We start from the raw sequence: 25,417 nt of genomic DNA, 5'->3' as shown, positions 1-25,417 counted from the left end.
ATGCCTCCGTCTTAGCTCTCTGGTCCAGAGCGTCTGTCTCTCATTTTCTTCAGAATCACAGATATTTGATAGAAACTTGATGAACTAAAAGACTTTTATAGATTTATTCTTTCAGCTGTAAATAGTCTCATTTATTAAACATTTTAATATAATGAACTTCCTCTTTTAAAGACCATGAACTTTTAATTCAACATTAAGTCATGCTATATGGATTTTTCTTTTGCACTGTAACCTAAATGATTTCTACAGGGCTACAGTGGCACCAAGCCTAAAACCTAGTGTTCATAGACAAGGAAGTACTACGTGACTGGAACATGTATAGAGTACTCCAAAACTTACCTAGTCACACTGACTGACTCCACAAAGCTCCAGGTTGAAACTAGGAAGTTTACTAAAGCAAGTATAGCACAGTGCAGACAGGCAGAGAACAGAGAACCATGACTGCAGCTACGCTCCTGTTCTACTGGAACCTGGATGATTGGCCAGCTGGGATCCACAGGTGTAGGCTAATTGATGGGAGTTTACCTGAGAGGAGGAGGAGGAGGAGGGGAAGAGGAGAAGAGGAGGGAAAACACACAGACACAAACAATTCTGCCCCCTGACCCTGCCTGTCACGTAACACAATGACATGACATTTGTTTACAGTTGATGAACACACAATAGTTTGTTGGGTTTTTGCTGAGTCAAGCATTTTAGAAAAATACTGTTGAACATTTTAGGAGCAATTCCATCCAATAATATTCATTCCATTCTTTTAGTAGAAATAGAAGATCATCAGATTACATTAGAAGAAGTATTAGAATTGAATTTGTAGGGCGGCACAGTGGTGTGGTGGTTAGCACTGATGCCTCCCAGCCAGAAGGTTCTGGGTTCTAATCCAGGCCCACTGGTTCCTTTCTGTGTGTAGTCTGCATGTTCTCCCTGTGTCTGCGTGGGTTCTCTCCAGGTTCTCCAGCTTCCTCCCACCGTCCAAAGACATGCTGGTTAGGTTCATTGGTGATTCTAAATTGGCCGTAGGTGTGAGTGTCTCTCTGTGTTAGCCCTGTGATAGACTGGAGACCTGTCCAGGGTGGACCCCCCCTCTAGACCAATGACAGCTGGGATAGACTGGAGACCTGTCCAGGGTGGACCCCCCCTCTAGACCAATGACAGCTGGGATAGACTGGAGACCTGGACCCCCCCCCTCTAGACCAATGACAGCTGGGATAGACTGGAGACCTGTCCAGGGTGGACCTCCCCTCTAGACCAATGACAGCTGGGATAGACTGGAGACCTGTCCAGGGTGGACCCCCCCCCCCCAGACCAATGACAGCTGGGATAGACTGGAGACCTGTCCAGGGTGGACCCCCCCCCCCCCCCCTCTAGACCAATGACAGCTGGGATAGACTGGAGACCTGTCCAGAGTGGACCCCCCCTCTAGACCAATGACAGCTGGGATAGACTGGAGACCTGTCCAGGGTGGACCCCCCCTCTAGACCAATGACAGCTGGACAAGAGGTTACAGAAGATGAATGAATGAATGAATATATTATTACTGTTTTGTTGTTGGCCTGTGAAAAAGGGTTTACACTGAAAATAAACTCTAAAGACTACAGACAGAGAGAGGCATGAGATTGATTTATTTCATTAAATAACAATAAGAACTAAAGACACTGATGTGTTTTTATTTCAAATTAGATTTTTCATGTGTTTATAATATAAAGCTTTGCTTGTTCCACATTCAGTGTTTAAGAAACTAAAGTTTGTTTAAAAATGTAAAAAGTTTCTGATTAAATATGTGGAGAGAAAACATGATGAGTTTTGTTGAATGTTTCAATAAATATCCAGTCTGACCTGAACATTTGTCCCAGTTTTCATTGAATGAATCCAACGCTCTGCTCTACCTCCAGCAGTTACTGCAGCCAGACACCAGGGGGAGCTCTAGTTGATTTGTCTTCACTGTAGAGGAGCTGTTCCTACATCCATCTTTATTCAGTCTATGGTTCATACAGACTGTGGTTGACTCCAGCTGGTTTATCTGAACATGAGCTGATACATATTAATACAGTCATCATTTATTCTGAATGAATAGAAAGAAGTACTTTGATTTAAAGCTATTTCATTCATTTAATCATCAACACATGAACATTGGGTCTAAATCTACATTGATCATGATTTGTTCATATTCTCTGCTCCTAGTGTCTCATTAGTCTGGAACACATTTACAATCTACAGTCAGTCTCCAGAACTGAAAGAACAAACTGATGAAGGCTGACAAACCACAATCACACAGTCTCTGGTGTCCCCTGTTGTCCTCTAGTGTCCCCTGGTGTCCTTTGGTGTCCTCTGGTGTCCTCTGGTGTCCTCTGGTCCTGTCCTGCAGAGACCAGGGTCCTCTCTTTGCTGCTCTGTCTTGTTTCCTTCAGGACAGACATCATCAGAGCTGATCCTGGACAGACTGTCTCTCTACCATGTTACATGTCCAACAGTTATCCTGTCTCAGCTGTAGACTGGAGCAGAATCGATCCAAAGCCAGAAGAAGATCTCCTTTTATATCGTAATGATCAGATCCAGAGAACCAGCATCCATCTTATAAGAACCGAGTGGATCTACAGGACAGACAGATGAAGGATGGAGACGTGTCTCTGATTCTGAACAATGTGAAGATAGAGGACAGAGGAACATACGAGTGTAGTGTTGAAACTAAGTCAAACCACAGGAAGAGAGCTGTCTCTGAAAGGAGCTGGTGATTAATAGAAACCAGTAGAAACAGTGTGAAGGATCATGTTGATATGCTGCATGTATGAATGAACTGATCTTCTTCTTCTTCTTCTTCTTCTTCTTCTCTATAAACAGCCTCAGTACTTCAGTAAAGGGACATGTCCTTGTATAATTAACAGACCTCTGTCCCAGTTCTCCTTGTTCAGCTGAAACCTTTAAAACACTGACGTTCCTGTCTCCAATAAACATTAGACCAAGTTTGCTCCAAGACTAAAACCACCAGACTAAACATTCATCCATTTAACCCTCCTGTTGTCTTCAGGTCAATTTGACCTGATTTCTAAATGTAAACTGTCCTAACTTTGGTTTTCTGCCATATAATTGCCCTAAAATGACATGGATGGTCCCCTGCTATGCTCTTTACAGCTCACATTAATTATGAATGTATTTGTTAAATTATGTGTGTTTTATCTAAATGTATAACACTGGTTGTCTTCCCAGGTCAATTTGACCCGGTAATATTTAGCGGTGCAATGGGTCACACTGTTGTGGTTTTCAGCACAATTAACACACACACACACATATACAACCACACACACACCCCTGCACATACACACACACATGCAGTGTAATATCTCCAGTCTCTGATGTCCATTTGTCCTCCAGACAACACCAAATGTCAAAGCTAAACATTTGTGAACATTAATTTCACACCTGTGATTTGTCTTTCTCTAATTCTGGACAAGAAACTAGAAACAACAAACTGAGATTATAAATACAGCGTCCTCTGGGGATGTCACATTTCACTCTGAGACAGCGTAGACACAGGACACATTCTCTTGTCTCCTACTGCCCCAAAGACAGAAAACAATGTGCTCCTCATGAGTCCTCTGCATTGGGACACTGCTTTTAGTAGCAGCATGGAGGACAAAAGATCCTCCTTGACTAGAACAAGAACAAGAGGGAGTCCACAACCTCCACAAGGTATTGAACTTTTTCATGTAATATTTATTGATATTCATTCAGGTCAATGCATTGCTTTCTTGTGTGAAATAAGAATTCATTTTAGAATGATTTGTTGTTTCTTACTGTTGTTACAGGTCACCAGTGTCTACAGCTGTAAACAGATTACAGCCTCCTGTCAGGAGCTAACAGACTGTCCCTCATGCACACACACATGCTCACACTGTATTTCTGTGTTTATTATTTTATAAAGAAGGTCAAAGAAAGAGTTTTTAAAATAAATGCTGAACTTTGCAGATTCTGTTTCTTTCCTCTCTTATTTATGAAAACAAGTGCATCATTAAATGTTGACCTTGGGGAATCCTGACTAATGCTTTACATATACTAATCAGTAGTTATGCTAAATAACTAATAATATCTTCTATATTAGGTTTATTTTCATAAAACATGTCTAAAAGAAGTTTAAAATGTGTGGTGATGACTTGTCATGAAGTAGGACAAAAATATGGAACACAGAATGGTGTCATCATTTTACACATTTACACTGAAACCAACTGAAACAGCCTGGAGGACAACAGGTGGGACTATGTGCTGCCATTAAAAAAATCTAAAAGGTTTCAAAACAATATCCTGCCTGAACATTGACATATACCAGCCTGTGATAATGATCAACACATATGCCTCTGATCATAAGCTTAGTGAAAATAATTCAGAGTTTATGCTTTTTGACTCAAAAACGAGTTGTACTTTTTTGTAAATTAGGTGTATGGTACCATAAAGTACAAAACTAAATATAAAATGTATGTTAATGTGTTGGGAACAAGTTCAATTAAAAGGTGAAACACACATGTATACATCATGTTTAATAAGCAGTCAAAACAGCCCGGGTCAAACTGACCTGGGAGGACAAAAGGTGTGCAGTAAACGAGAAGACAACAGGAGGGTTCACTGTGTTTAGTTAGCATCGTCCTCCATTAGCCCATCATCTCATGAGCCAACTTTCCTCAACGAGCGCTTCCTCGTTGTCCACCGGTGGAAGCAGTCCGTGGTTCCAACCAGCCTCGTCCGTTCCACTGATCCTTGTTCCACGGTGAGGAAGAACCTTTTTCTGACTAATAATGTGGGTTTTCCAGTAAAACCATCCACCAGAGCTTCTGGCTGACGCGTTACAAAAAGAGTGTCCTCCACAAATGTTCGTCTTCTCAAATTTATTGAACAAAAGTACAAACTATAAAAACTCATAAAAGAATCCACTGCTTAAATGTTCCTTGAATATGTTTGAATACATCCACAAAAGTTCTAACAGGATTTGAACACGGTCAGAAAAACCACGCACTCCTCTCGGCTCTGGCGCCCTCTACCTGCGGTCACCAAGCAACACCGAACCTTCTTAAAGCTAAAGCTCACGCTTTTTATTCTGAGCACATCAACATGAAATAACTAATATACTATGACTGTGGAAGATAAGATGAATAATCACTGATTGATGACAGATTAATGAACTGAAAATGGCATGAATGACACAATCCATACATATGACACCTACACTCAGTGAAGTAAAGACTGATAATATACGGGGGTATGATGATTCTAAGATGGTTTCCAAAAAATAAAACACACAACAAAGCAGGCATTAAGAACAACTATGCAGTGAGGACAAGAGTTGTTGAAAAAAACTGCAACTGTTTAACATTTTCAGACGTTCTTTAAAAGATATCTGCTGATCAGTTCCTTCTGTCCTGGTTTCATCAACACATCAGAAGTCCCAGAAATGTTCAAAAGCTCATGTTAACTTGTGTCTTGTTGAAGGTTTCAGTCAGGACTGTCCTCTGCTGGACATTTGAATGAAGGTCATTAGTTCCCTCTTCCAAACGTGTTGACTGACTTTGAGGGTTTGACTTGAAGCAGGAGGAGGTCGCTGACATGAACTCTGCTTCACCAGCAGCTTTATCTTCTTTGAAATCATCATCAGATCCTTCACTGATCAATAATCAAAGATCAACAACCTGATCAAACTGACTCTACAGCCATCAGAGGAGACGTTACATCCTGGACCTGGACTCTGTCTGCAGAGGAGACACAAGACAGTTAGAGACAAAGACAGTTAGAGACAGAGACAGACAGAGACAAAGACAGTTAGAGACACAAGACAGTTAGAGACAAAGACAGTTAGAGACAAAGACAGTTAGAGACAGAGACACTTAGAGACAGAGACAGACAGAGACAAAGCAAAGACAGAGACACAAGACACTTAGAGACAAAGACAGTTAGAGACAAAGACAGTTAGAGACAAAGAAAGAAAGAAAGAAAGAAAACAAACCTTTCACTCTGAGCTTCACTGTTTTCCATCTCATTATCCTTCCCTCCTTGTCCCAGACTATACATCCGTATCCTCCACTGTCTCTCTTTGTGGGGTATTTCAGGGTCAGACTGAGGTCTCCAGTTTTCAGCAGGTCTTCATTCATCTTCGTTCTGTTTCTGTAAATCTGGTTCTGGTCTTCAAGCTGGTCAGAGCCGTTCTGATACACATGGACCTTCCTGTCTCTTCTGTCCCTCCACTCCACTTCAGCGTCTTCAGGCAGCTCTGTGGTTCTGAAGGACAGCTGGACAGACTCCTCCCCCTCCTCCACCTCCACTTGACAGACTGAGAGGACAACAAATCCCATCATCAGCTGTAGAGACAGCAGCAGCAGCAGCAGCAGCAGCAGGTTTTCATGACTTTATTGAATGATTGTAGAGAAAGCTGAAGGACAGAAGCAGATGAGAGCAGAAGGAACAGGACAGAGATCTAGAAAGGTGTTGCAGATGATCAGAGTCTTGATGGTTGGTTGTTTGTGAGAGAGAGAAAGATTTGATTTTACAGAAATACTTCATTTCCATGAACACATGAGTCATCTTCCATAGAGATCATCATAGTAATAAATAAGACCCACACAGATTGATCCAGTAAAAGTTCATCTTCCACAGTGTAAATAACGTTCTTATAACACCACTGTTGTTCAAACGTGTCCAAGTCTGCCATCATCTTCTAAAATCTGAACTCCAGCCAAAGTCTGGACCTGCTGCATCCACCAGCTGCTTCAGACACAAGGTCTTAGTTTGGTGCAGCGCCCCCATCAGGCCAGGCGTGGCAGCGCTGCACACATCCAGCCTCGCCCCGTGGATCAGTGGCTCCTTCAACAACCAGTGCAGAGAGTTAGACTTTTCACTTTCTTTAAGGCTAAAAAGAGCCCAGGATCTAAAAACACCTGATTAAAACGGAGGTCAAACCCTTACATTTAGAAAGTTAGAATCAGTTAAAACAGAGCAGCATCCAGTCCCAGGTTATTCACACGTCTGAGAATACAACTAGCCACTTCTCTCCACACCAGGTCTGACGGACCTGTCAGGAACCTCTGGAGGAACTGGAACCTGAATGTGGCTGTTCTACTGGCCAGGTGGACGAGGCCCTGTCCCCCCTCCTTCTACTGGCCAGGTGGACGAGGCCCTGTCCCCCCTCCTTCTAGTGGCCAGGTGGACGAGGCCCTGTCCCCCCTCCTTCTACTGGCCAGGTGGACGAGGCCCTGTCCCCCCTCCTTCTACTGGCCAGGTGGACGAGGCCCTGTCCCCCCTCCTCCCTGGATAACAACAGTACACTCTGTGGTACCCAGTGTAGACCATCCCAGAAGAAACTGATCATTTTTGTTTGAATCTGGGCTAGTAAACCTGAGGGGGGGTCCATACATGTCAGGCCATGCCAGAGCTGAGAGGCTACTCTACCTTTGTAAGACATCTGAGGAAGCAACCATTTCCATTTAGCCAGTCTACCCTCTATTTTATCTGTGACCCTCTCCCAGTTCTTCTGGACTATTATTTCGTTTCCTAAAAAGACACCAAGGTATTTCAAACCGTCTCTCTTCCAAACCAGGTTCTGGGGGAGAACTGGGAGACCGTCACGCCACTCACCAACTGCAAGAGCTTCACTTTTTTTCCAGTTCACAGTCGCTGATGATAAAACATTCAAATCTTTTGTAATATTAGCTAAAATGTCTATTTCACGCTGGCTTTTTATAAAAACAATGACATCATCAGCATAAGCAGATAAAACCATGTTCTCTCTAAAACCAGGTCCAGTCAGGCCTTCAGTACTTGAGCGTATCCTGTGCAGCAGGGGTTCTAGGGAGAGTGCATAGAGCATTCCAGACAGTGCACAGCCCTGTCAGATGCCTCTACACACTCTGAAAGGAGCACACAGACTACCACTGAACTTCAGCACACTCTCAACACCACTGTACAACACCCTGATCTTAGCAATGAAACCAGCGCTGAACCCAAACTTCTCCATAGTTTTCCAGAGGAAGCAGTGTTCAACGCGGTCAAAAGCCTTTTCCTGATCCAGAGAAATCAGACCAGAGTCTACACCCAATGAGCTGGAGACCACCAAAACATCTGGGATTAGGTAGATATTATCTACCATGGACCTGCCGGGCACACAGTACACCTGGTCCTGATGGACGACTTGATGGACAGCCGCTCTCAGCCTGTTGGCCAGGACTTTGGACAAGATCTAGTAATCCATACAAAGCAGAGACACAGGGCTCCAGTTCTTAATGTCCTGCAGGTTTCCTTTCTGAGGCAGGAGAGTGATTATGTCTCTGTGGCAGGACAGTGGCAATGAACCTGAGGCCATGCTTTCATTAAAAACATCTAAAAGATCAGCTGATTAAATGTCCCAGAAGGCTTTATAAAACTCCACAGTCAGGCCATCGATGCCGGGAGCCCTCCACCCCTGCATGCTCTGCAGAGCGCCCTGAAGTTCCTGCAGCTGTAAAGGCCTCTCCAGCTGTGAGTTGGTCTCCTCAGAGACCTGAGGCAGCTCGTTGCAGAACTCTTGACACAGTGGCTCATCCTCTTCATACTGACTGGAGAACAAAGAGGAATAAAAACCAACAGCTCTCCTTCTGATCTGTCCAGGTTCTGTCAGTTCCTGCCCTGTGTCTGACAGGAGAGAGTGGATCACTGGATTCTTCTGTCCTCGTTTCTTCTCCAGACCAAAGAAGAAGCTGAACGGTGCATCCATCTCTGAGATGTTCTGTACTCTGGATCTCACCAGTCCACCATGTGGACCAATATTATAATATATTATAATATTAAAATGTTGCTTCAAACAATAAAAACGGTCAAGTCTGGCTAAGGAGACCCTGTCTTCTCTAGAATGGGACCATGTGTCCTCTCTGCACCGTTGGTTGGAGCATAGATATTAATAAAATGGCCAAAAAGAGCCTTAGCTGAAAGACACCTCCCCTCTAGGACATGCTGGACCTCCAGAGAAGCTGGAGTGAAGTTCCTGGAGAACAGGAGACCCACTCCTCCACTGATTGCTGTGTGGTGACCCCCCCCCCCCCCTTAAGAAGGGACAGATGACTGCTGTCAGACTCAGTCTTCCTCAGCAGCACTGCTGTCTGTCTGCTCCTGCTTCTTCTCTGTGTCTGTCTGCTCTCACTCCACTTGATTTTGCTTCAGCACACGTGTTTTTAGTTTCAGTCCTTGGTTTACGTGGAGTACATTTGTATTCTGATTCTGCTTCCACCATCTCAGCCTCTTCAACCTGCTCACACCATGCTCTGCCCACTTCACCTGCACCTACCTGTGTTTCACATAGCTCACCTGTCTCTCCCACCTGTGTCACACTCAAACCATTTCCACCATTCACAGTGTTTTCACCACTGATCTCACTTTCCTCAAGGTCATCTTCACCACTTACACCAACATCTTCCTCCTGTGAGTCCCTCCTCTCCCTCAACCTGTACACTGTCCTCACCAGCAGCGCCGTCCAGGCCGTCCTGCTGACCAGCACCATCCCGCCCTGACCCCACAGCTCCTCATCCTGGTTGTTCAGGATCATGTAGAGCTGTCTCCTGTGAGACACCACATGCTTCAACAATGGAGACTTACAGCCAGAGAGGATCTTTTTAAGAGGAGACACAACTTTTCCATGTCTAGATAACTCTCTGCTTAGGAACTCATCAGTGATAAAGGGGGGGACATTAGACAGAATGACCTTTGTTGTGGACAGCGTCAACGGTTGCACCGACACAAACAGATCATTGACGGTGATACATTCATCAAAAAAGACAGAAAAAGTCAGAAATCACTCAGAGTCTCTGCTCACCACACTCACTACCAGCATGCACCCACACACGCGCACACACGCGCACACACACACACACAGAGAGAGAGGGAGGGAGCTGAAACATTTCATGTTATCTGATGTTACAAATATGACATAATCAAAGTCATCCACTCTGATTCTGAAGGCTAAGTTCAGTTCTTCTTTCTTGTTAAGTATCATAAAGATCTGTCTCCTGTGAGACACCACGTGCTTCAGAAGAGGAGACTTACAGCCAGAGTGAACTTTTTTCATCTGTGATACTATCTTTCCATGCCGAGATAGTTCTCTGATTAATGTCACGTCTCTTATGAAGGGGGAACATTAGACAGCATCACTTTTCTCGCTGGTGATGCGAGAGGTGAGACAGGAATGAACGTATCCTTAATAACGATCCCGTTCTCCACCACCGTATCTGCTTTTTCCACGGTGTCCACAAAAATCACCACTGCACTATTCATTCTGGCAGCGGACTTCACGCTGTCATACCCGACAACTTTCCCCACTGCCAGACTGCAGTCCTCCACAGAACAAAGGAAAGCCGGCGCTACCACTCTGAGAGAGAGAGAGAGTAAAAGAAAGGATGAAAATAATAAAGACCGAATGAAAGAAAAGACAAAGAAAGAAAGAGGGAGAAAAAACAAACCTCTGACCTCTGACCTGTATCTACAGTACTGACCTCTGACCTCTGACCTGTATCTACAGTACTGACCTCTGACCTCTGACCTGTATCTACAGTACTGACCTCTGACCTCTGACCTGTATCTACAGTACTGACCTCTGACATTGAGCTTCACTTCTTTCTTCATCAGGATCTTTCTCTTCTTGTTGTAGACGGTGCAGGTGTAGATGTAGGTGTCTCCATCTGTGGGGTATTTCAGGGTCAGACTGAGGTCTCCAGTTTTCAGGTTTTTCTTCATCTTCGTTCTGTTTCTGTAAAACTGGTTCTGGTCTTCAAGCTGGTCAGAGCTGTTCTGATACACATGGACCTTCCTGTAGTCACTGTCCATCCACTCCACTTTAGCCTCTTTAGGCAGGTGAGCTGTGGTTTTGCAGGTCAGCTGGACAGACTCCACCCCTGAATCCACCTCCACCTGGTAGACTGAGAGAACAACAAATCCCATCATCAGCTGTAGAGACAGCAGCAGCAGCTCTGATGGTAACAGGACGTCTCTGTCCATCCTTGTCTATGTGTCTCATGTTGGTGGAGGACTCTCAGTGTTCAGTTTGTTTGAGGACGTGGATCAACCAGGTGACCTGAGCTCACCTGACGTCTGTCACACCTCTGACACAAACCAGTGGAAACTAGTTTGTGACTGAACACCAGTTTTCTTCTTCAGGACATTTGGAGCAGTTACCAAAGAAGAAGTCAGGAACTAATGAGGAACCAATCAGATGAATGGATGAGGAAGAACCCTAACCCTCTGCTCTGGTTTTACTGGGACTGGGAGAGACCTGGACTCATGAGCTCAGAGCTCAGGTCCTGATTGAGGACGTCAGGAGCTTCTGATTAGAGCTGGATTGTGTCTCCGTTTGTCCCTGATGTCTTCCTGACTCGTTCCTTGGTAACTAGTCAAAGCGTCCTGTAAAGTGCTGCAGACATGTTTGATGAAGAGTTTCTGACTTCTGGAACTAAACCTGGAAGTTTCTCTTCAGCTCTCTGTAGCAGCTGTTTGAACTCTGAACTCTTTCAGCAGCTGGAACAAGTCTCCTCCACAGGACACATGTTACCATCAGCATTATGGGTAGTGTAGTAGTAGAGACTCACCTGACATGAAGTAGTGTCGGAAACGAAACAAAAGACCCCCAACACCAAGAACAACCAGGAGAACCAGGAGAACCAGAAGAACTATGGCCCAGGTTGGAAATGGTTCTGTGGAGAAACATAAAGAACAACTTGACCTCTGACCTCTGACCTCTGACCTGTATCTACAGTACTGACCTCTGACCTCTGACCTGTATCTACAGTACTGACCTCTGACCTGTATCTACAGTACTGACCTCTGACGTGTATCTACAGTACTGACCTCTGACCTCTGACCTGTATCTACAGTACTGACCTCTGACCTGTATCTACAGTACTGACCTGTGACCTCTGACCTGTATCTACAGCTCTGACCTCTGACCTGTATCTACAGCTCTGACCTCTGACCTCTGACCTGTATCTACAGTACTGACCTCTGACCTGTATCTACAGTACTGACCTCTGACCTTTGACCTGTATCTACAGTACTGACCTGTGACCTCTGACCTGTATCTACAGCTCTGACCTCTGACCTGTATCTACAGCTCTGACCTCTGACCTCTGACCTGTACCTACAGTACTGACCTCTGACCTGTATCTACAGTACTGACCTCTGACCTCTGACCTGTATCTACAGCTCTGACCTCTGACCTTTGACCTGTATCTACAGTACTGACCTCTGACCTCTGACCTGTATCTACAGTACTGACCTCTGACCTCTGACGTGTATCTACAGCTCTGACCTCTGACCTCTGACCTGTATCTACAGTACTGACCTCTGACCTGTATCTACAGCTCTGACCTCTGACCTCTGACCTGTATCTACAGTACTGACCTCCACTGACAGTAGAATAAAATAATAAAGGACTCAGTCTCTTATTATACATGAGATGTGTGTGGACAGCGTGAGACTGAAGGAGTCTGACTCAGGCTAAAAGCCTTAGTGATGGTAACCCTACAAATGTCCACTGTGTGTGATCATACAGTTTACTGCTGTTTACAGTGGTAGTGTTTATTGCTGACCTTTGACCTGCAGCTCTACGGCTGCCAGTCTCCGTTCGTTTCCAAACGCTCTGATGGAGCAGATGTAGGTTGCGCTGTCAGAGAGGCGGGGTTTCCTCAGATTCAGGCTGAGGTCTCCAGTTCTCAGAGCGTCAGTCTTCATGGATGTTCGGTCGCTGTAAAGCTGGTTTTGGTTTTCCAGTTCATCACCTGTCCTCTGATGCTGGTGGACGGTTGAAGGACTGAGGTCGTAGCGGATCCACTCCACCGTGGGACGCCTAGGGACAGAAGAGTCTTGACAGGGCAACAGGACTGACTCCGCCCCCTCCACCACCTCCACAGTCAGGGTATGCTGGGAAACTGAGAGAGACAGAAACATGAATCAGCTGGTTTAATAATAACTGTCACATGGAGGAACTGAAGCAGCCTAACATGTTTAATACACGGTCCAGAGTTCCTGCTGGATTTAGTTAAATATCTGCAGATTGTTCTTCAGCTCAGGGGCAACGTTGTGATATGTGACCAGACTGAACCAGAACTCATCATCAGATCCTGATCACCACTTTGATTTTCTACAGGAAAGACCAGAAACTGTTTGACCTTGAGTCTTTGTTTTCCTGTGAAACCACATGTTGAGGTTTGTTTCTGACCTTTGACCTGTAGATGTACGTCTGTCACTCTCAGTTCTTGTCTTCCATCACTGATGGAGCAGGTGTAGTTGCCGCTGTCAGAGAGGTGGGGTTTTGTCAGAGTGAGGCTGAAGTCTCCAGTGTCTAGAGCATCAGGCGTCATCGATGTCCTCCCCCTGTAAACCTGGTTCTGACCTTCAACTTCATCTGTTGCTCCTCGTTTGTGGACAGATTTGGGACTGAGATCGTTCCTGGTCCAAATCACTGTGGGGTCCTCAGGTAAAGAATCCAAGTCGTGGCAGGGTAGCAGGACAGACTCCGCCCCCTCATTCACCTGCACCACACCTGCCAGGGCATGCTGGGAAACTGAGAGGACACACAAAGAGAAAGACAAATCAGCTGCATGCTGTGGGTTTGACTTGACACATGACTGACTGTAGGTCACATTATCTGCAGGGACCAGAGAAACCAGTTGAACTATCAGTCAGTCAATGAAAAACTACATTTCATTCACAGACTGAAGTCAAAGAACAGATCATTGAATGTGTTTTGACAGTTTTCATAGATTTGGCTGAAAAACTTCCTCTCTTGCTCAAAGTAATGAGTAATGACATTTGTAAGATTGTGTTGATCAGGTCTGTCCTCTACTCCAGTCCTGGAACAGTTTAGAGTTCAGTCAAGGGCGGATCTACAGGGGTGGCATAGGGTGGCAAATGCCACCCTAAAAGAAAGCCTTGCCACCCCTGCTGCCACCCCAGTTGGCTGCAACGAATTCAAAGAAAAGTTATGGCCAATTTGACATTTACAAGCACGAATCTCCAATGTCCAACTGCTGCAAATGCAGCACGGGATAACGCCAGAGCGGCAAGAGACTGTGTTGTTCGGAAAACTGAGTGGCGCGAAGCGAGGGAGCGAGTAGTCGCGAGAAAAGATGACACGGGAGGATAGAGGTAAAAACCGATTAACTATCTATCAAGAAATGAAATAATAATGAAAGCACAGTGCTAGTATAGTTGCAATGCTGATTTTGAGATGATAAAAATCAGGTTGAAGAACGTTATTTAGCTAACTATACATGTAATGTTAGCTAGGTCTGACGTTAGTTCTGTGTAAAGAAGGCTACAAAAGCTAATATGGATTCAATGTCTGTCTGTCAAGGAAAACATTGTAAAGTTACTTTGAATCTTACAGAAATGAAGAGGAAAGGTAACATACATAGTCTTTTCTCACCAAAGAGAAAGGTAGACGGAGGAGATGAAGTGGAAGGAGAGGGAGACGACAAGGACAAGGTGGAAGGAGAGAGAGAAGAGCATCAGAAACGTGACAGACAAAGAATACAAGGCCAAGGCGAGCAGGGACAGGAGGAGGTGGGAGAAAGCGAGAGACAAGATTACGTGCAGGGCTCGGACAGTGAAAGGGAAAGGAGAGTGCCTGAGCCATCACCAACGATCTCCAGTCGAGCTGGTCCACATGGTATGGAAGTTGTTGCTGCGTAGTATACCAGGTTACATATGAATAAGAACAAAGAATTTTGCTATACGGTGCATTTAAGAGACGTTGCTTAGACTTCTTTAAATAAATATAAATTTTTGCTTAAATATGAATAATTGGGGTAACTTGTAAGTGTGAAAGTGTGATGAGATGGGGACAGAGTTTTAATATTTTAATATTTAATATTAGATCTATTGCTCAGGTTAAATTCCAAAATTAAACAAATGAACCTAAAAATACTCTCCCAAGCTAAAATGTTAGTGTGTGTTGTTAACACAGTCTGATGGTTATAACTTATCAATGACAGTTCCAAATTGATTGTGTTTTTACTAGTTGGTACATTGTATAATTAACTCAAATGTAATGCAGCTTGAGTCTTTCCTCCCCTCCATCTTCTAGATGTATCCAAGTCCAGGTGTGAGGTGCCAGTGCAGCCAATGCGAGAGAGTTTCCCTAAGACCCTCCAGGGAGGAGCCAGGAGAAGCTTCTGCAGTGACTGGTACAAATCTCATCCCTGGATAGAATACTCGCAGTCGAAAGATGCAGCTTACTGTTTTGCTTGTAGGCATTTTTCCCTCCCCGATGCTCCAAGGACTGTTTTCACCTCATTCGAGGGTTATCGTAACTGGAAAAAGGCTACAATGAAACACAGTGGTTTTTGTTCTCATGCCAGGTCTGAAGGCCATGTAAATGCAATGTTTGCTTGGACAGAGAACAAGAAAATTATGGATAGAAATACCTCAATGTTTGGACTAATGGATGAGCAAAAAAAAGAAGCAGGTGGCAGAAAATCAATACTACATTAAAACATTAGCTGAAATTTTAGTTGTAACAGCCACAGAAAACCTAGCACAGCGGGGTCACAGGGAGTCTCTCCACTCAGAAAAAAAGGGTGTTTTTCTGTCTATGTTAGACTTGCTGGGTAACCATAAACCCATCATTAAAACAACAACAAGCTAAAAATGCAAAGTACACCAGTAAAACAATACAGAATGAAATATTTGAATGCTTGGCTGCAATGGTCAAAGAGGAAATCATTCAGGAGGTTATTGTTGATGAAACTAAAGATCTTCAGAAAAAAAGAGCAAATGTCATTTGTTCTGAGATATTTTTACAACGATGTGGTTCATGAGAGCTGATAGATTTCTGGAGTTTGAAGTGGCAGAACACCTGGATGCTGCTGCCTTAAGTGACAAGATTATATGCTTCCTTGAGGAGCATGGGCTGGAGTACAAGAAAAACCTTGTAGGCCAGGGCTACGATGATGCGGCAGTGATGCACAGGGCACATGCAGGTGTTCAAGCAAAAATAAAAGAAGTAGCCAAACATGCCTTCTATGTTCACTGTAGTGCACACTGCTTGAACTTAGTTATAGTAGACGCTGTAAAAAGTGTGGCAGATGCAGGAAGCTTCTTCTCATTATTGGAACGACTGTATGTATTCATGTCTGGGTCTTATGTACATAACAAATGGCTTGAAGTGCAGAGGGAGATGTTTGATGGTGCACCAAGGGAACTCCAACAGCTAAGTGATACACGTTGGGCCTGTAGGCACATAGCATGTCGCAATGTTATGGACAGGTTGCCTGCAATAGTACAGGTGCTTGAAGAAATAGCATCTGAGAACCATCCATAAAGAGCTGTTGAAGCAAGAGGGATATTGGCTCAAACTGGTCTGAATTTTGCTGGATGTCTTGTTCTGTTCAGAAAGGTCCTGAGTGACTCCAAATTTGTATCAGACATGCTCCAGTCTAAAACAGTGGACTATGCTAAGGCTGTTGAACTCATTGAAGCACTTAAAGAGACACTGGTCCAGTACCGTAGTCAAGTCTCTTTTGAGGAAATGTGGAGTGAAACACTTGATTTATGTCAACGAAGTGACATTGATACAACTCAGCGAAAACCAAAGAGGCCAAGACAGACAACAAAGGTGCTTAAGGACACTGTCATCCACTCCACCTTGGGACAGCATGTAGTTCCAGATAGCAAACACACTTTTTGTGTATCTGTGTACTATCCCGTTCTGGATAACATGATTGGAGAAATAGGAAGAAGATTTTCTAACACAAATTGTAACATTATGCAGGGTGTACAGGCACTAAATCCATCAAGTCCAACTTTTTTGAGAGAGGAGGCTGTTCTGTTATTGGCTGAAGCTTATGATTCAAATACTGAGGATCTCAAACATGAGTTACATCAGATGAGGAGAGTACTAGACAGAAAAAAGGGGGAAAAGGAGAGTCCTACCACTCTAATGGAGTTTGCTCAGTTTTTGGACCCATACCAGGATGTTTTTTATGAGTTGTTCAGGTTGTGTGAAATAGCAGTTGTTTTACCTGTCAGCAGTGCACCCTGTGAACGAAGTTTTTCATCTCTGAGCCTCATAAAGACTTGTTTGCGGTCTACTATGACAGAAAAGAGACTATCGAGTTTGGCTGTACTCAGCATTGAATCAAAACGCACAAAAGCATTAGATCTAGATGTGCATTCAGCTGTTATAGGCATGACAACTTCATGTTATACTCACTGGTGAGCCTTTACAAAGCTGTTAAAATGATGACCTCAACAGAATCTGCACTTTAAATTTCTGTATTGATATCTTTGTTTTGGCAGCTGAGACAATCTGATACCACCTTTAATGAAACCTAAAGTTAGAGAAATAAAGTAAAATGTGACACTGGTGTAAATCCTGCTGAACATGAAGCAGAGTTGTTATTATTGTTGTTTTTTAATGTCTCTTATTTTTTATATACAGTATAAAACTGTCCAGAACCTACTCACAAAATGTTTTTGTACTTTTTCAGACTTGGAGCAAAATGAATTTTTATGTGACATCTTTTCATCTGTCCAAAAATTGTTCAAGCTCCTGAGGGACAAATGGGAGAATGTGTGTTCTGAGTAAACAATAAAAGTGATGTCCAGTACCTTGTTTGAGTGCCGTGACCCATTTATTTCCACAGTGTATTTATGCTCACCTTAGCACTCTCAACAGCTCAGTCCAATGATCTTCATGGGTAAGTTTTTCTTTGGATGGTTTCTTCTTGTACAAATGCTGCCTGCAACGCTGCCACTCTGACACAGTCAAAAACTGTTTGCTTCCCCTCTCACACATCTGCCACTTATCACCTGTGTCTTACCTTAATGCCGTTCCTGTGATAATGCCCCACCTACAGTAGTGTTACCATACTTCTATCTCCTATTATGTGAGATCACGTTGTATGGTCATTTATTCCTAATATGAACTGTTTCACATGAAATCTCAAATGCAAGACATTGATTGCATGAGATTAAGTTTGTCTGTATGAGTTTGTATATTACAGCCTGTGTTCTCTCGTGTGCTCTTAGTGTGTACACAGGGTTCCTGCAGGTTTGAGCAAGTGAAATTTAAGACTTTTTAAGACCTTTTTAAGACCATTATAGGTTAAATTTAAGACCTACTCCAAGTACAAAAAATAAGGAAAATCAGAGACCCAGAATTACTTTCAAAATAATAAAATGTATTGTCATTCAACTATCAACTATCCTCTAGACGTGATTTAACATGCATTGAGACATGTCCCAACTTCCTCCATCCGATGTGCCATGCATAGATTTGTAATGTATTTCAATGGAATTAAACGACTTTGAAACACATCGCTGCAGACCGTGTTATCTATTTATTGTGTTTTATCTTGTAAAGCACTTTGGAAACCTTGTGTTTGTTAAAATTGTGCTATATAAATAAAGTGGATTGGATTGGATATAGAGCTCCGGGCATCACGTGACTTTTTTTTTTTTTGCTGACACTGCCATATTGGCAGGAAAACTGAGGACAAATTAATAGAGCCAGGGGTGATTTCAGTTCGTCAGAATTTACTGCGCACTTTAAACAGATTATATATCACAGATCCTTATCATGCCCCAGGTGTGCTATTTTCGAGCATTGAAACAGCCGGGGGGGTTCCCCACACGTCACGTCACTTTATGATGATGAGGCAGCAGAATCGGTAGAGTCTGCAGTTCGCCTCATAAGGATTGTTCAGCACGTTTCAGCCAAGCAACGAAATAATTTTGTTCAAGCTGTAACAGCCAGTTTTACATGGAGCAGTACCAGTTTACGCCACACGGTGGCGCCTCCTTTGTTTTCATCGCTTAGTTCAGCAGGTGTCACTCTTGAATCCGTCTCTTTATTTTTTTTACATCCTCCGTCTCCGTAATGTGGACGCTGGTGAAGGCTACAAGCCATGAACGTTTTATTATCGTTATTATATTTTGTAATATGCCATGAGACCTGCTTTATATGGTTCTGTTTAATAAATGTATTGTGCGTAAATCCCTCCACTTCGTCTCCTGCCTGCTACTTCATGTTGAAGCATACTACTAGCAAACGTGGCTAAGCTTCTCTCCAACTCCACCTTACAAAGCCAGCAATCATTAAACTTACATTTTGTCCATTTCCCAAGTTGACAACGAGGTTCATGTGACAGAAGAAGTCTGGAATCCAAAAGGCATAAATACATATCACTAACAAACGCTACGTGGCGATAAAATCTCCCCGCTTCGCCTGCGCAGTACGACCGGACCATACCTGGTGCAGCAACACATCACAAACCGGGCTGAACACCGGATTCCACTTCCAGGTCTCATTTGTAGTTTAATTTCGGCGTACTGCCAATAGTTATATTTAATAAAGAACTACACAGAACACACGGAACTAACAGTGAATGACACCGACGCATTGAACGAAATGCGAATGAAGCGGTAAAAGGACGTCAGGATTTAAGACTTGACGAAATGTAATTTAAGACCTACGATGCAAATTATGCTCGTACTTAAGACTTTTTAAGGCCTTAAATTGGCATTATCAAATTTAAGACTTTTTAAGACTTTTTAAGACTCCGCAGGAACCCTGGTACATACTATTTCTCATCAAACTGTGACTGTGATTAAATTCAGTATATATACGTCTGCCATATGTTGCCACCCCTCAAAAATTCCTGCCCCCCCCCCCACTCCCCCTCGCCACCCCATGAATATTTTTCTAGATCCGCCCCTGAGTTCAGTCAAGCAGAAGATGATTTTTAGCTCTAACTGATGAATGAACTCATGGTGCACCATCTCTCAGGACTGATCTCTGCACTACACTCCATCAGTAAAAGGCCTCCTCTGGTCCTGATACTAACACAGAGACACATCTCTTCTTTAACAGCACCAATCTAAACCACAAACTGTCTCAACGTCCAAACTAGAACTCCAACCGTGTTATTCATGTCAAGTATTCAGAGATGGCTTCTTGCTTTCACAGATTTACAAGTCTGGAACACTAGGAAGCTAACATGCAGCAAACACAGAGAGAACATCTACTGATTGGAGCAAGATGTTACTGAGAAACATCCTTCATGTTCATGGTCTGCTTGTCCATAAGGTCCAGGGGGGCTGGGTCCAAAGTCAATGCTCTGTTCTCTTGTCTTCTTTCTAGCATTTCTAGCACTCAGCTTAGGAAACATGGCCTCATTCTACAGATGTTTGTCTTTCTGTCCACTCCAGGACACCGTAGCTCACTGTGTTTGTGTTTGATAGTTAACCTCTGACCTGGTTCCAGACTGGAACTCCTCTAATGTAGATGAAATAACAGAGAGGAGGCTGATGTAGTAAAATGATGACTACTAATGTTGGAGCTGCTGTAGAACGTTCACACACCACACAGGACATTTATCACACTGAGACCTGATAAAACTCACCTCACATTATTAACACAGATTAATAATCAATCAATCAATCAATCAATCAATCAATATTTATTTGTATAGCACCTTCCAGCACCCAATGGTGCACAAGGTGCTTCCAGGGTAAAAACAAGAATAAAAGCAATATTACTAAAACATAATTAAGACACAGCTGCACCGCAAAAAGGTGTGCAAAGTGCATTCAAGTGTAAAAACAAGAATAAAAGCAATACTACTAAAACAAAATTAGAACATGACTGTAACATAAAGGAGCAACAGTCCCAGTTAGTGGCTATGTGTGAAATGCCAGCCTGAATAAATGTGTTTTTAACTCTGACCTAAAAGTTGTGAGCTCGGTGGCAGATTGAATATGAGCGTTCCACAGTTTAGGGCCTAAGACAGCAAAAGACCGCCCCCCCAAAGCCTTGTACTTGGACCGAGGGATGACCAAGGTGGTGTGATCTGCGGAGCGCAGATTCCTAACTGGGTTGTACAGGGTTACAAGTTCACTAAGGTAGACCGGGGCCAAGCCATGAATGGCCTTAAACACAAATAAAAGGACTTAAAAGTCCACCCTGTACCGCACCGGGAGCCAGTGAAGGGAACAGAGGACTGGTGTGATGTGTGAGTGTTTGGAGGTGCCTGAGAGAAGGCGTGCTGCTGCATTCTGTACAAGTTGGAGCTTTTAGAGGAGAGAATGGTTAAGTCCAGCATAAAGAGCATTGCAGTAGTCAATCCGCGAGCTGATGAAGGCGTGAATAGCCTTTTCAAGGTCAGGTCGGGACAAGAATGGTTTGACCTTTGCAAGGAGTCTTAGATGGAAAAAACTCGCCTTTACCACTGCATTTATCTGTTTGTCGTATTTTAGTCCATTGTCAAATATAACACCCAGGTTTCTCACAGAGGGAGCGAATTGAGGTGTTACGGGATCAAAACAGAGTGAATTTTGTGGTGAGTCGGGGCTGAAAAGAATATACTCAGTTTTCCCTTCATTAAAATGAAGGAAGTTCCTCCATTCTTTGATATCCTGAAGACAGTTATGAAGAGGTTCCAGTGCAGAACGGTTACTCAGGATCACTGGATGAGGAGAAAGCAGACTGCTCTGTTTGAACCAGTGACCTATCAGCCAATCACAAAATAGTATTTCTGTTGCCAGGTGAAATAGTAGCACCGTAACCACGCCTTCCACAAATGGAGGTGGAGACATCAGGTAATTGTTTCACTTCATCCCTTGGAACTAACACAGGAGACAAAGACCAGTGCTGTTCAAGGGGACACTTATGGACAAATGTCTTTTTCTACTTTTTGGTTTTTGTCCTGGAAGACAAGTTGAAAACTTGAGAGCCCTGATTCTAGATCCAGTCAGACTCTACGTTGTCTCCTGAACATGTCAGAGCTAAAGACGCTTTGGTTTCAACTCACCAGCAGAGACAGACAGGACGACGCTCAGTAAAGTCATGCAGAGAGACGCTGATGTTCCAGCAGCCATCTTGTCTTCTTCTTCCTCCTCTGTTTCCCTGACTTCAGTCTATCAACCTGACTAGATCACATTCAGTGGAAGGTTGAAGTAAAGCTGAAATTAAGCTGAAATAAACCTGAAATAAACCTGAAATAAACCTGAAATAAAGCTGAAATAAAGCTCAAAGTCTCTGGCGGTGACGACTCGTCTGTCTTTCAGCCGCTAGCGCTCTATAAACCAGGAAGTTGGAGCGATGGAGGTGGAACAATGGAGGGATGGGCGATAATCAAACCATAAAGAACTGAGTCACTACAAACAGAAAGTAAAGAGACGCTCTGAGTGTATATTTGACATTAGTATATTAATGATTAAACTCCAACACTGGATGAAGGAGGAAACATGTTCCAAGTTTCTGTCACATGACGTCTCTAGCAGAAATCAAACATTGGCTGTTCTCTCTCTCCTTGTTTCTTCCTCTGCTGTTTCATTTGTTATCTTTTCTTTTTGGACCAGGCTTTCCGTTTGTTTTGGTCTGATTGGTCCAGGTTTATTAAGTTTATTTAAAGTGTATTGTTTAATGATCATTTGGGTTGTGGCTTTTAGTTGTTTAACCTTTTAGTTTCTTAGTGTTTCAGGGAGTTGTTGTTCCTTTGTTGATTGTCAGTGCAGCCTGGGTGTGGTCAGGTGGGAGGCTCGGCACCGTGGTGAGGACCTCACTCCTGTTGCATGCAAGTAGACACTGGGTGACTTTTAATGGGATTATTTTAGTGTTGTAGCCCAGGCCACTGGGAAGGAGAAGGTAACTGGTAGTCTGCCTCCCACTGAGGCCCCAGCCCACTGATGGTAGCTACTGGTTGGAGTTATTAGACTTTTAGTTTGATTGTAGTCAGCCTTTTACATTAATATGAATCTAATCATTGTAGTCATACTGACCTTGTCTTATCTTTTCTCCACTTCTCTCTTCAGGTTTATTTGTTCAATAACAACTTCTTAGCTTTATCTACTGTCTCTGCCTCCTCACTCATCAACCTGTCTCCTTATTCTTTGCATCACATTAGTTTAGTTTTCTGCTCTTTAGATCCTGAGCTTCAAGTCCCCAGGTGTCGTTGATGGTCTCTCTTTTTAGTGAACGTTGGAAAACTCCTCTTCCTCTTCCTCTCCTCTCCTCTCCCTCTTCCTCTCCTCTTCCTCTCCTCTTCCTCTCCTCTTCCTCTCCTCTCCTCTTCCTCTCCTCTTCCTCTCCTCTTCCTCTCCTCTCCTCTTCCTCTCCTCTTCCTGTTCCTCTCCTCCCCTCTCCTATCCCTCTTCCTCTTCCTCTCCTCCTCCTCTCATCTCCTCTTCCTCTCCTCTTCCTCATAGACATAGTCCTCCATGCTGTCCTCAGATAACTCTTCTTTGTGTGTGTTCACTGTAACATGTCACATGATGTAATGGGGTCCAGTCACAGGGACATGTGAAAGATCCTCCCTGTATGATGGGTCCATCAGAAGAACCAGAGACGTCCAGGACAAAAGTTGTCCTCCCCTACCAACTGAAGTGAACTCTTCAGCTGCAGAGCAGTCCAATGGTCAGCTTGTGTCTGGGAGGTATTCATTGTGCCAGATGAAGGAGGCAGACTTCAGACAGACTGGAAGGTGCTGATTGATCCATAATGAGAAGATTAACAGGAGCTGGCCTTGTGCAACACACAGTTGTGTACTGGCCTGCATGGGATGCTGGGACTCCAGTCTGCTGCTAAGTCTGGTCAGTATGTGATGTTACTAACTGATGATGGTATAAAAGTAGACAGAGTGATCAAATGTTAAGGATGTGTAGGGAAGCCTGGCCAGAGCGGTAGGAGTTAGTAGGAGACAGACTCAAAACGTTGGTCCAGTCCAAGAGAAAGTGTTTATTTCACAGAGCCCAGGTGTCACCACTAATACATAGAACGGAGAAAACAAAGGAATATCTACAAAACTTACAAAAATAAACAGTTAACAAACTGAATAAAAGTAAACATATAGCAGCTTAGATTAGAGATGTTATGCTCCAAGCAGAAAGCTCGACACAGTGTGGAGCTTTCAAAGCAGAAGTATCACCACAAGATGTTTGGATGCGTGTGTTTGTGTGATAGTCTGAGTGTTTGACAGTGAGGAAAGGAGACATAGGGAGAATGGAGGAGAGGCCCCTAAAAGAACCAGATCTGACATTATTAGCCCAACAAAGGTCAAGTGTCTGATCTGTGCTCCAGAGCTGGCCTTTAATAACAACACCTCTTCAATGCTGAGGCACCTGCACTCAAGACACCCTGAGACTACACCCAATCCAGCTGCTCCTGCTGCTCCTGCTGCTCCTGGAGGAACTGGACATGGTTAGCCTATGGCAACTAGCATGGATATGTATTAAAAAGACAGAGCAAGATTAAAATGGAAAAGATACAAAACAACAATAATACATCTGAAAAAGTTCTGTGTCAATAACTATTTCCATTTTCTGCTTTAAAGGGCGACAAGCTGAACTGGATGAGGCCTTGGTAGACATGATGGTGCAGGACTGCCAGCCATTTTCTGTGCTTGAGGATAAAGGCTTTAAAGCCTTTGTTAACAAGCTTGAGCCAACATATGTCCTGCCCACAAGACAAGCATTGAGAGCCATGGTGGAGACAAAGTAGAAAGAAGCCAAGGAGAAAGCTGGAGCAGAGCTGGAGAAGACTGTGGCAGTCAGCTGGACAGCAGACATGTGGACATCTGGAAATATGGACGCCTTCCTCGGGGTCACCTGTCATTATAGAAATGAGGAAGTGAAAGTGTCATGTGTTCTGTTAGGTGTCACTAAAGTCCCTCAGTCCCACACAGCTGAAAACCTAAAGAATGCCAAAGAACTCTGAACTGACGAATGGAGCCTTAAAAACAAGATCCACTGTCTGCTCACTGACAATGAGGCAAATATGGAGGCTAGTGCTAGGCTTCTTAGACTACACAACATACCTTGTTCTGGGCACAGTTTAAATGTGGAGGCAACAGCAGAACTAGCAGAGATCTGGATGTGAGCCAGAAAAGTTGTTTGTTTCTTCAAAACCAGCACAAGGGCCAAGGAGAAACTGACAGAGGTTCAGGAACAACTTGAAAAAGCAGCTCATAAGCTGATTGAAGAGGTTGAAACCAGGTGGAATTCCACTTTCCTCATGTTCCAACGTCTACATGAGCAGCGTGAGCCAGTGGGAGCAGCACTTGCATCACTAACAACAGATGTGGTGCCACTAAGCTGTGTGGACTACGAGGCTGTGGCTGAATGCCTTGAGGTTCTGGGGCCGCTGTCTCTGGCTACTACTGAGCTTTCAGTAGAGAAGAAGGTGTCAGCATCCAAGCTCATACCCATCATTCCTATCAAGTCCACATCCCTACTCCATCCATGCTCACAGCTGCTGAGACTAAATCTGCTGCACTTATCACTGACAAGGTGCAGTGTTGAAAACATTCAGGTCCTGTCAACGGCGACTGTTCTTGAGCCATGTTTCAAAACAATAACATTTGTCAACCAGACCAATGCACAGGAGGCAGTTACCAGAGTCACAGCAGAATGTGCAGGACTGAGGAGA

At 43.8% G+C, this 25,417-nt stretch overlaps 1 protein-coding gene across 1 annotated transcript in view; it reads right to left on the bottom strand.

Annotated features, from left to right (window-relative positions):
* The window catches only part of LOC311488234 (uncharacterized protein), a gene marked incomplete at both ends in the record, with an annotated part of 134,342 nt that extends 112,472 nt beyond the window's left edge, over window positions 1–21,870 (bottom strand). Inside the window, 6 exons of the mRNA XM_084544815.1 lie at window positions 5,984–6,307; window positions 10,590–10,913; window positions 11,580–11,684; window positions 12,579–12,917; window positions 13,208–13,552; window positions 21,804–21,870. Of these exons, the coding sequence (XP_084400941.1) occupies window positions 5,984–6,307; window positions 10,590–10,913; window positions 11,580–11,684; window positions 12,579–12,917; window positions 13,208–13,552; window positions 21,804–21,870 (1,504 nt within the window). The remainder of the gene's footprint in view (window positions 1–5,983; window positions 6,308–10,589; window positions 10,914–11,579; window positions 11,685–12,578; window positions 12,918–13,207; window positions 13,553–21,803) is intronic.
* Between the last annotated feature and the right edge of the window lie 3,547 nt (window positions 21,871–25,417).

The sequence above is a fragment of the Chelon labrosus genome (assembly GCF_963514085.1).
Source record: "Chelon labrosus genome assembly, chromosome: 1".
Lineage (NCBI taxonomy): Eukaryota > Metazoa > Chordata > Actinopteri > Mugiliformes > Mugilidae > Chelon > Chelon labrosus.
Note: the sequence above shows the minus strand (reverse complement) of the source record. Positions and strands in the feature narration are given on the sequence as shown.